This window comes from Fomitopsis serialis (genome assembly GCF_022376445.1).
Source record: "Fomitopsis serialis strain Sig1Antser10 chromosome Unknown B0H18scaffold_303, whole genome shotgun sequence".
Taxonomy (NCBI): domain Eukaryota; kingdom Fungi; phylum Basidiomycota; class Agaricomycetes; order Polyporales; family Fomitopsidaceae; genus Fomitopsis; species Fomitopsis serialis.
The window spans coordinates 6,183-16,717 of record NW_025955263.1 but is presented as its reverse complement, the minus strand read 5'-3'; the positions used below and the strand labels follow the sequence as shown (position 1 = coordinate 16,717).

The 10,535-nt window shown below is 62.2% G+C and overlaps 4 protein-coding genes across 4 annotated transcripts; 1 reads left to right on the top strand and 3 right to left on the bottom strand.

The window, feature by feature from the left end:
• Nucleotides 1-484: 484 nt before the first annotated feature.
• On the bottom strand, nucleotides 485-1,130 carry B0H18DRAFT_1060048 (uncharacterized protein; the record flags this gene model as incomplete). Its single annotated transcript, XM_048031105.1, has 2 exons — nucleotides 485-914; nucleotides 965-1,130. A coding segment is annotated over one exon (150 nt), but the record flags the coding sequence as incomplete, so codon positions are not given.
• B0H18DRAFT_1060047 (scavenger mRNA decapping enzyme) lies at nucleotides 485-2,053 on the bottom strand. Its single transcript, XM_048031104.1, has 7 exons — nucleotides 1,958-2,053; nucleotides 1,739-1,902; nucleotides 1,591-1,686; nucleotides 1,439-1,539; nucleotides 1,108-1,391; nucleotides 965-1,059; nucleotides 485-914 (listed from the first exon to the last, which is right to left on the bottom strand). The coding sequence occupies exons 1-7, from the start codon at nucleotides 2,022-2,024 to the stop codon at nucleotides 780-782; spliced, it is 942 nt and encodes a 313-aa protein (XP_047885091.1). The 5' UTR covers nucleotides 2,025-2,053; the 3' UTR covers nucleotides 485-779.
• A 230-nt stretch (nucleotides 2,054-2,283) lies between these two features.
• Nucleotides 2,284-3,120, bottom strand: B0H18DRAFT_1128270 (uncharacterized protein; the record flags this gene model as incomplete). The annotated part of the gene is made up of 2 exons (XM_048035326.1): nucleotides 2,284-2,523; nucleotides 2,572-3,120. The coding sequence occupies 2 exons, from the start codon at nucleotides 3,118-3,120 to the stop codon at nucleotides 2,284-2,286; spliced, it is 789 nt and encodes a 262-aa protein (XP_047885090.1).
• Nucleotides 3,121-3,863: 743 nt separating this feature from the next.
• Nucleotides 3,864-5,791, top strand: B0H18DRAFT_335618 (uncharacterized protein). Its single transcript, XM_048037652.1, has 4 exons — nucleotides 3,864-5,381; nucleotides 5,445-5,494; nucleotides 5,569-5,698; nucleotides 5,752-5,791. Exon 1 carries the CDS (start codon nucleotides 4,058-4,060, stop codon nucleotides 5,333-5,335), a length of 1,278 nt encoding a protein of 425 aa, XP_047885089.1. The 5' UTR covers nucleotides 3,864-4,057; the 3' UTR covers nucleotides 5,336-5,381; nucleotides 5,445-5,494; nucleotides 5,569-5,698; nucleotides 5,752-5,791.
• Nucleotides 5,792-10,535: the final 4,744 nt, after the last annotated feature.

Here is a 10,535-nt window from a genome sequence, read left to right as displayed (position 1 = left end):
GAAGCTACCGCTTGATCTTGTGTTGTGTTGAAGTTGTTGTGGGGTTTGCTCTCTTCGTGCTCTCAAAGGTTCATTCGAATGATGTGCGTGGCTGGCTTCAAATTGGTGGTCAACGAAGGCAAGCGCATCCACTCGCAATCCGATCATGGCACAAAGCCCGATGACACGACAGAATGACACTCACCTCTGAAGTACTGTGCTCCAGCGTGAGGATCGTCGACGAGTCATAGAGGTGCTTGGGTCAGCTTCACAATGATCGCGCATGAGCGTGAGCAGCATAGCAAGCATCATTGTGGGCAGGACACGTCGCGGGTGAGGGGCGGGCGCGGTGAAACTTGCAGATCGTCCGAGTCGGCAACCCGGACGCGCAGACACAAGGTGCACATAGTCAGGAAGCCACAGAGTTCGTCAACACATGTTCTGATACCACACCATATCATACGATTACAGCATAACAGACTCATAAACTGGGCCACACCATCAACACACCGCATACAGGCCACGAGCTGGACTCGCGTCTGCATATCAAGCCTAGCTGACTCGACTCTCGCATTGAGAGTGTAGCAGGATGTGTCCCTGCTGATCCGGAATCACTTCCGAAGGGGCCGTACACACTTCGCCCCAGGTGTATTACGCACCTGCGAGTCGTTTCGACTCGCTCACCGAGCCCAAATCGGGCTGGGCTCCCGCAGCGGGAGCGGCGCGGGACGACGGTCCCGCGCGAAGCGATAGCTTCAGGTTCGTTCCGAACGCGAATCATGGTTCACCTCATCGCTGCGTCAGTCGTCCGCGGGCCCGTCGACCTCGGGCTGGGCCGCGCGCAGCGGCGTGTAGAGCGCGTGCTGGTCGCCGAGGCCGTACGTGAGCGTCATGCGCGCGAAGACGGAGGGCACGTCCTCGGGGCTGAGCTCGAGCTGCGGGGATCTGAGTGAGCTGAGATTCAGGAGAGGACGGGGCAGCGTACCAGGGAGATGACGTCGTCGAGGAGGTGCGCCTGGCCGACGGTCATCCCGAGCAGGCCCTGGTACTCGACGTGCACGATGTGCACGTGGAACTGATCTGCGGCGCGGCGTCAGCGGGGCACGACGGGCAGGGCGGGGCACGCACAGTAGCTCGGCTGGTAGTGCACGAACATCCGGAGGGCGCCGCGCTCGAGGGCCCACCGCTCGGCGACGACCCTGCGCGCCTCGCGGCGGATGCTGCGGAGCATGGGGAGGTGCGCGCGGGCGAGGTCGCGCAGGCTGCGGAGCGCGGGCGACGCGGCGATGGCGACGAGGTAGAGCGCGCCGAGCGTGGCGAGGTCCCACTTCATGTCGGGGAGGAGGACGTACGCGGCGTCGCGGTGGAGGACCTTGTCGGCCTCGGAACGGCCGTCGAGGATGTCCTGGACCCTGGGTGGAGGTCAGTGTGTACGTGAGGGATAGAAGGGAGGACGCGCCATTTGGTGCGGGACGCGGGGAAGGCGTCGATGTACGGCTTGACGATGCGCTCGTAGAGGGCGGGCGTCTCGTGGACGATGAGGTACTTCTGGGCAGTGTACTACGCGCAGTGTGTCGGTCAGCGTAGCAGGGCACAGGCAAGGACACGGACCTTGCGGATGTGGACGTCGGTCGCGGGACAGATGATGTTGATCTTGACGTCCGGGCGGGCAGCGGAGGGCGCGAGCCAGCCAAGCAGCCAGGTATACTGCGCGAAGGATGAGCGCGCGATGCAGGTCGTGAGTGTCGAGCAGACGCACTATGTCGTTGCGCTCGATCAGGCGGACGTCGGCGACGGCGCTCTCGAGGAGCGTCGTTGGCTCGTCGATGGGGAGAGCCGCGCGCTCGATGCGGACGATGGCGGTGTTGCGAGCACCCGCCGCTGGAAACGAGCCGAGGAGGGCAATCGTCTGGGTTGCAGCATCTGCGGAAGAGAGTCAGTACTACGGGTTTTGCGGTCGATGTCGACAGCGACGGACCATGGCTAAGAACGCGGTCGAACGCGAACAGCCGGAGGGCCGCGATGTCGCCGAGTGCGGAAGCCATGGAGTGTTTGGGGAGATGTTGGGGAGAAGAGAAGTATTGAGGATGGGCTGAGCAGGGACGAGTATGTACTCGCACTCAGAGCAATCGATGTGGCGTGGGCGACCGACTGAACAGAGCCGCATACCAAATGAACACTTCTGATATCTCCTCATACCAACCCTACGTATACAGTACTAGTATGTATCATCAAGCTCGTGTCGAGCCAACATGCAACCGAATCTGTCCGTTCAGGAACTCTACACGATGTGGGCGCATAGTCCTATATGCCCACACTGCCTTTGAATGCCTCGTAACAACGCAGAACTGCCTGCCTGTTGTCCAGGGGCTTCATGCCTTCACTGTAACGTCCGGCGGGACTAGGGAGCTCTGGGACATGCACCGAAACTGTGGTGGGTTTCGACGGGTACGCGCCGTAATGCACGTCGCGCACAAGACCCGCGGTGACCGGGATCTTGTAGAACGTAGGCATCGTACCGAGTAGGGCGATGCCCGCCATGACCTACTTGGCGAGTGAGTAATGAAGTGGATCAAATGATCATGGGCATACCTTTGAATCGACGGTCGCCTGTCCTGTTGCTTGCCGCAGAGAATTGTTGTAGTCAAACGCGGCGATCGCTTTCGCAACCAGCTGAGGACCAGGATCGCGCGGGTGCTCCGGCTGAGAGCGCTCGTCTTCCTGGACGAGGAGCAAGATATCGTTTTGTTGACGATCGAGGAGACAAACGTCCGTCTCTGCGTGCGTCCATTCGCCACAGACATAGAACGGGATGTCCTTCCGAGTGCGCGCGATTCTGTGGCGTTTAACGTAGCCAAGGTGCTTGAGCAGCTCGACGGCAAAGTCGTCGACGGCGGAGTCCTCGGCTGACATAGAGCTCATGGCCAGATCGAGCAGATTGATGAGCTCGGCGTTGCGGTCGAAGTACATGTCTTGTGCGTTCTGGGTAGTCAAGATCTCCTGGTCGACGTTGGGCGGGGGCATCGTGTGGTCTCCGAAGAAGCTCGCCGCGGATTCCAGTCGCATTTGAATATTGTAGGCTGCCAGGTCGTTGCCAGTCCAGTCACTGCCGGCCTTTGGGGAGCGGATGAGGTTCGCCATGAAGGATGTATGCCGGTCGACTTCGAGTGGAACCCCTGAATGGAGTCGGCTTCCAGCATTCGGACAAAAATAGTGAATAAATATGTGCCCAAAATGTCCGGAAAACATTTGGCCTGTCCGAAGAGTTGCATGATTCAGAATTGTCCGAACTTTTCCTTAGGGCTCTACGGCGGATCCGACATGCATACAAGACTCTGCTCTCTCGAAGGGCGGTCGTCGTGTGAATGCTGTGCACGAGAGCATCTGGGCTAAGTACCGAGGATGCTCAGGCTAATGTGCGTGGGCGGGGATTGCCAGTGAGATGTGATCGGCGTCGAGTGCGATCGACTCGGAGCTGGCCGCGGCGTACAGATCGGATCGGGACCGCGCACTGCTGTGTTGTCACGGTAGTTCGCGCTCCCTCAGGCTGAGCTTGTCGCAGTCGGACGTCGCTGTTCGTACACCTTACGCCTCGCAGACTCGCAGACCCCTTGGCGGATTTTGGAAGACATGCTGGTGTGTGTGAAGATGCTCTGTCGCGCTCGCCCGGAAGGAACGGATAGTCGCTGATGTGGTGAGGAGGCTGTCCGCTGACGTCGCTTCCCTGCCTGCTCAGACGGACGACTGCCCACTCGAGCCTCTCCTCCACGGACGGGCTGCCCAGAGTGTCTGCTGGCTGTGCGCCCGTGTGCGCGCGGCGGTACGTTGCCCTGTCTGTCAGTGGCCGCGCCACCCACTACTACTGCCAGCCGCCTCCGAGAGCACTCATACTTATTTCCAAGGTGCACGTGTGCTCTGAAACATCTCCGTGCATTCACCACTGACTGCGAATTGGATCGCCTGCCAGCGGACCCGCCTTCCCAGCCCTTCTGGCTCTGCGCGCCCATCGGAGTGCTCTGGGAAGCCGGCGCGACCACACACATAAGACGGCTCGCCCGCCCTGTGTCCCCTCCCCACCATGGCTTCCTCCCCCCAGACCACGCCCGCTCCTACCCGCACCGCGTCCGAGTCGTCCTGGGCCGCGTCCAGAGGGCCTGTCCCACCGCACGCCCACGCACACGGCCGCTGCCCCGTCACCGGCGCCGAGTCGCACGACTACTGCCCGCCCCAGGCCGACGACTCCCGCTCGCCCTGCCCCGCCCTCAACACGCTCGCCAACCACGGCTACCTCCCGCGCGACGGCAAGTGCATCACCCCCGCCGTCCTCGTCCACGCCCTCCGCGCGGGCTACCACCTCTCCCTGCCCCTCGCCTGGTTCCTCACCCACGGCGGCTTCTACCTGCTCGGCCAGCGCCGCAAGCGCATCTGCCTCCGCGACCTCAGCCGCCACAACTGCATCGAGCACAACGCGTCCCTCGTCCACCCCGACGTCGCCTACCGCGACGAGTACGCCCCCGTCGACGTCCACCTCCACATGCTCGAGGACCTCCTCCGCTACTCCACCGACGGCGCGCTCATGACGCCCGACGACGTCGCCCGCGTCCGCGTCGTCCGCGAGGCCGCGTACGCCGTCCCCATGGACAAGGTCCACGCGGAGATCGCCCGCGGCGAGATGGCCATCGTCCTCCAGCTCTTCAACAACCCCGACAACCTCTCCCCGCCCGCGCCGCGCGCCCCGCTCCTCACGCGCATCCGCCGCGTCTTCGCTCCCCAGCCGCCCGCCCCGCCGCCACCCGCCCCACTCCCCGGCGTGCCGAACCACATGCTGCGCGTCTGGATGCACGAGGAGCGCCTTCCCGACGGCTGGACGCCGTACCACCGCGTCGGCCTCCTCCACACGATCCGCATGGCGACGCGCCTCCGCCGCTCCATGCGCGCGCTCCACACCGAGCAGCGCAAGGCCGGGCGCACGCGGTCCAAGACGATCGACGGCGCCGTCGCCGCGCTCATCCCTGCACTTACGATCGCCACGCCGGACGCGGAGGCGCGCAGGCCCTCCGTGGTCGTCGAGACAGGCGACGTCGGCGGAGAGCCGTTGGCCGACGAACGTGCCAACAAGACTACGGTTGATTCGCCGACGGCGCTGGATACCCCGAGGAGCACCATGACGCGGAACAGCACCCTCGCGTCGAGTGCGTCATCCGATGGCTTGCGCACGCCCCTGGACGTGCCCCTCCCCGCCCCTGCTCTCAGCGGCGGCGGCGTCAAGGAGAGCGTGTATCCGGTGCGCGAAGAGGAGGAGGGTATCCTCGACATGATCAGGGAGCGCGCCCGCATGATCGAAGTCGTTGAGTGAGCGGTGTCGGCAGGTCTCTCTCCTACTATGCGCGGCTTAATTATGTGTATGTACTCTAAGTACTCTAATTACAGATTTGCGAATAGTACGACTCTGATTTGGATCTCAGAGTGCTCGTATTGATCCTGTACAGATGTCTGGACGGCAGCATCACTTACGGTAAGTAGAGCTTCAAGGCGATCGGTGCGATGTACGCCACACGATGCTGAGAACCCCCGCCCTATCCTCATCAGCTCCACAGGTTCAATCGGTGCCCTGATAGAGCTCGCCAGAGCTTCCTACGCCGTTCTTGTGCACGGCAGGCCGGCAACATCGACTCAAATGATAATCTAGCAGTTGAATGTACCAAAGAAAGGCTTTCCAGTGAGCTGGGCTCCGTCAACCCGTCTGTTCTGCACACACTTACTCAGTACTAGTGCTATGAATACTAGTGCTGCTTCCAGAGTCGCTCAAAAGGCTGGATGCTGTCGCGGCCTCTCCGTTGACACAGCGGCGCGTCATTGCGCATCCACGACGAGCGACCTGCGATATGTCCCTTCTCGACGGGACGATATCGAAGACGTCGAACATTATCGCCCCGGCGGCTTCCATCCAATACTCATTGGCGATACATTCTCCCAAGGACGTTACAAAGTCGTCCACAAACTCGGCTCCGGCGGTTCGTCCACCGTCTGGCTCGCGACCAGCGAGACAGCCCAGGCGTGCTCGTCACGCTCAAAGCCATGCGCGCCGCCATCTCGTCCAGAGACCCGCGCGAGATTCCAGAGATCGTCGTCCCCACAACTCTGCGGGCCACGCCATCCCTCTCTGACGGTATCCAGGCTGTGATCGACGATTTCGTGGTGCACGGCCCGAACGGCACTCATCGGTTCCTCGTCTCTCCGTTTGCTCGCCCGAGCGTCCTCGCCATGTCAGATTCTCCGGGGCGGGTTGTCGGGAGTCGTCGACTCCGTGGAGATTTGGCCAGAAGTGTGGCTAGGCAGACGGCGGCGACTGTCCATCGCATGCATGACGCAGGATTCGTCCACGGTGGTGAGCTTTCCTTCGTTACATTATTCGCGGTCAATAACCTATATTCCACTCAGATCTCACGACGTTGAACATCCTCTTTCGTGTGAAGGAACACGTCCTTCGCTGGTCGGACTCACAAGTCTACGCACACCTCGGGGTGCCCGAGACGGAGGAGGTCAGAACGCGGGGCGGCGAGCCGCGCGGCCCTCATACACCTCCAGAGCTCGTCGCACCCATCCAGAACTCCGCCATCACCGACGCGTCCTTTCTTCAGGAAAACGTTGTCCTCATTGACTTCGGCCAGTCCTACGCCATTGCCTCTCCACCAACAAATCACCAACCTGGCACAGCAATACACTACCTACCACCGGAGATGCGCTTTGAAGGACGTGTAGGCCCCGAGGCGGGCATGTGGAACTTGGGATGCGCGATCTTCGAGACCCGCGCGGGGTTCCCGCTCTTCGAGTCGTTCTTCGGGAGCGACGCGGGTATCCTCAGACAGACTGTTGAGGTGCTCGGAAAGTTGCCCGATCCGCGGTGGGGGGCCTTTCGCGAGCGTGCTCTGTGGTTTGAGGAAGATGGAGAACTGAGGAGCACCCAGGCGCAGCAGCTCCCTGGTGGTTGCGTCGCGTCTTCCGAGAGCTCTATCCAGGCGAAGCTGCGCTCGATCGGCAGGTTGGACGAGCCGCCCTCCGTCGATGAGGGCCCTATGACTGAGAGGCATGGGCTGCCGCTGGAAGAGGAAGAGATCGGTCTGTTGGGCGATCTGCTCGTGAAGATGTTGAGGTATCAGCCCGAGGAGAGACTGCCGATGCGAGAGGTATACGACATCCGTGGTTCACGTTCCGAGGCGAGTGCACACTGGGTATCCGAATGGAGCTTGTTTACGATCGTGTCATTGCAACAGCCGGAGTGTATGCCTTGCATGATCTCATCGTTGGCGGATGACTCTCGCGTGAGTGACACCGTCAGCTTGCTCCGTCCACAATCCACAATGGTCCGGACGTGACGTGACCCTGGCAATGCATCCTGAAGAATCTGTAATCTTCCTCAAGCTCAAGAATGGTCCCCGGCGTTGTCACGCACACACAAGTCTCTGATCGATACCGCATGTGCCTCGCAGTAGAGAAAGGAGTATATGCTTCCGCTGTGGGCCTGCGGCTGCTGGAGCCGCCGCCCAGGTGACAGGACTGTCCGCGGAGGCTACGAAGCGGCGTCGTACGTCTCTGTGTCCATCGGAATCCGTCAAGATGTCGGTGTCTTCCTGTAAACAGAGACAGGTCAGTGAGGGGCGCGCACGGTGGCTGGTGCGACGGGGTCGTGCTATCTGGCCTGCCCACGGGACACCTCCCTGCGCCCGCGCCCCGTACTCTCCTTGTCGCTCGAGCCGCTCTCGCGCTGAAGGATCCCGCGTTCGTGTACGACCTCGAGCAGCTTCTGGCGATTCTCTGCCTGCTCGGATTGGGGCGCCCGGTGGCTGTGTCGATTGCGTAGATGCGCTGCCGTTCGCAGAGCGTCATCAAACGTGACATCGCCCAGGAGCTCGTCTCCGCGCGCGGCGCAAGAGTCGAGCCCTGCGAATGGAGAAGAGCGAGGTTAAATCAGTGGGTGGGAATGGAGGCGAGGACACTCACCGAGGCATTTGACTCCGTCTGGGGTGCCGTACTCTTGTGCATGTACCGCTGAGCCATTTCTTGTCGACGGCTATCATGGCACGTAGCCTGGGTGTCCAGCAGACTGAGGCGGGCGCGCCGGTGTTGAATGTTCCAATCTGAGAGCGAGCGATACTGCTCACATACGATACCAGGAAACGGTAGCACCCCTACTACGTTCGGCACTCCCACCGCGTACGCACGCAGGTATGCAGTCACAGATTGGGTGAGCGTCGGCGGGCTATCCGACTGCCAGTTGCTATAAGCAGATTGTGTCTCGTCGATCCTCCAATGTTGTACGGCTCGTGCGCCCGCATATGTAAAGGTAGGTGCACCCAGGCGATCTGCCGGCGCTCGTGGCCCCTCAGATATCTCCTCCTGCACGCGAATACGCGGTCATGCGCACGTTTGCAGCGTTGACGGCATCCAACGCGTGACGCCCAGAGACTGGAAGCGACGATACGAAGCAGAGGGGTCAAGGAAGGCGTTCACAAGATGTGATACAGCAGGACTTTGCAGTCGACAGCCTTGTCACGAAGGCGGCACACATTATGCACGTACACGTACGGCGCGTGCAGCCTCCTTACGCCATATGATCGCGCGTGCGACCCTCGGGGCGTGCTGGAAGCGTGCGGCAGATGGATGCGCGGAGGCTTGACGAGCGTAAGTACGTGCGATGCGAGGCTGGGCGTGGTGGGATGGGAGGTGGAGGGAGGGGCGGCAGGGGAGAGGGGATCCATGTGCCGATGATCTGGGTGCGATGAGGATCCGCTCGCCCTGCCCGCCCTTGGCGCCCCATATATCCTCCCTCCCGCCTCCTGCTCGCGTGCCTCCAATACCCCCACCACCGGCCGACGATGGTCCTCCAGCAAGACCCGACGTCGCAGAACACGCCCGCGTCCCTCCCGCCGTCCGTCTTCACCCTCCCCCACACCGCCCAGCTCGAGGCCCTCTACACCATCATCCGCGACAAGACCACCAGCCGCGGCGACTTCCTCTTCTACTCCGACCGCATCATCCGCCTCCTCGTCGAGGAGGGCCTCAACCACCTCCCGGTCGTGCCCAAGACCGTCGAGACCCCCACCGTGAGTCGTCCCGCGCGCAGCCGGATCGTTGACGAGTGACGCTTGGATGCGCGCGATGCACAGGGCGCGACGTATGAGGGCGTAGGCTTCGAGGGGCACATATGCGGCGTGTCGATCCTGCGCGCGGGCGAGGTACGTCGGCCCTCTCAGTGTGTGTGCGCGGGCCGCGGGACGCTGACCTGCGGCGAGCAGGCGATGGAGGCGGGCCTGCGGGAGGTCTGCAGGAGCGTGCGCATCGGCAAGATTCTCATCCAGAGGGTGACTATCCGTTCGTACATCGCGTGCGCTACGTGCTGAGGCTCTGTGGCCGTGCATAGGACGAGGAGACGGCGCAGCCCAAGCTGTTCTATTCCAAGGTGCGTGCGCGCCCGCATATCGTACACTCGGTCGCTCAATGACGCCATGAACAGCTCCCGCCGGATATCGCGCATCGGTATGTGCTGCTGCTCGACCCCATGCTCGGTGCGCGATTCGCTACTCTGCCGCGTTCGCGGAGGTGAGCTCACGAGTGACCGTAGCTACGGGCGGGTCGGCGATCAAGGCGGTGGAGGTGCTCATGGAGGACGGCGTGCCGGAGGACCGCATCATCTTCATCAACCTGGTGGGTGTCTGCGAGCATTGCGTGCGGGGGTGGCGCTGAGACACACGTCGACACGCACACACGACAGATCTCGTCGCCCGAGGGCCTCAAGACGTTCTGCACGAAGTTCCCGGCGCTGCGGGTGGTGAGTGTGGCCGCTGCGTGCGCGTGCGCGTGCGCGAGTTGACATCTTCGGTGCGCGGCGCATGCAGATTACGGGCTGGATCGATCAGGGATTGAACGAAAAGGCATACATCGTGCCCGGGCTGGGCGACTTTGGCGAGAGAAGGTAGGTGCGCTGTGGTTCTGAGCCCGGCAGCAGCAGCTGACGCCGACGGCTCGGCCGGGACTGTCAGGTATTGCGAGTAAGCGCATCTACTCAGAGGTTCAGAGACGATATGGCTGGGCAGGGTTTGAGGAGAGAGAGCACGGTGTGTTATGTAAAATACAAGCTAGCTGGAAGCAATGCAAGGCGATGTGAGAACGAAGCGAGGGCGTGTGTGAGACAGGCTGGAGACCGGGCGGGAGTGTTCTCAAGCGCTGGACGACTGCATATGACTGCGGTGGCACGTACGATCGCCCGTCTCTTCCCTCGTCCCAGCAGCCCTGCAGCCGATCAGTGCCCTCATATTAACTTAACATCCCACTCTTTTCTCTCTTCGCCACGACTGCGACTCCCTCCCCACCATGTCCATCGCCGCCGCCCAGCCCCTCGCCCCCCGCCGCCGCCGCTACTCTGGCGCCAACGCCGTCGAGATCATCAAGTCCCCCGCCGTCTCTGCGCCCCCGCCCCGCCCAAAGTCCACGCCCCCCACAGAGCGCCCCCGCCAGCGCCGCCGCCAGGTCCCCGACGCCGAGCCCGACGACGAGAA

What these genes read in the sequence shown, in the direction of transcription:
- B0H18DRAFT_1060047 (XM_048031104.1), bottom strand. Translation starts at nt 2,024, where the DNA reads ATGGCTTCCGCACTCGGCGACATCGCGGCCCTCCGGCTGTTCGCGTTC. An exon ending in CCGACGTCCACATCCGCAAG is followed by an intron (nt 1,540 to 1,590) that starts GTCCGTGTCCTT and finishes CACTGCGCGTAG; the next exon opens with TACACTGCCCAGAAGTACCT. An exon ending in CCCGCGTCCCGCACCAAATG is followed by an intron (nt 1,392 to 1,438) that starts GCGCGTCCTCCC and finishes ACCTCCACCCAG; the next exon opens with GGTCCAGGACATCCTCGACG.
- B0H18DRAFT_335618 (XM_048037652.1), top strand. Translation starts at nt 4,058, where the DNA reads ATGGCTTCCTCCCCCCAGACCACGCCCGCTCCTACCCGCACCGCGTCC.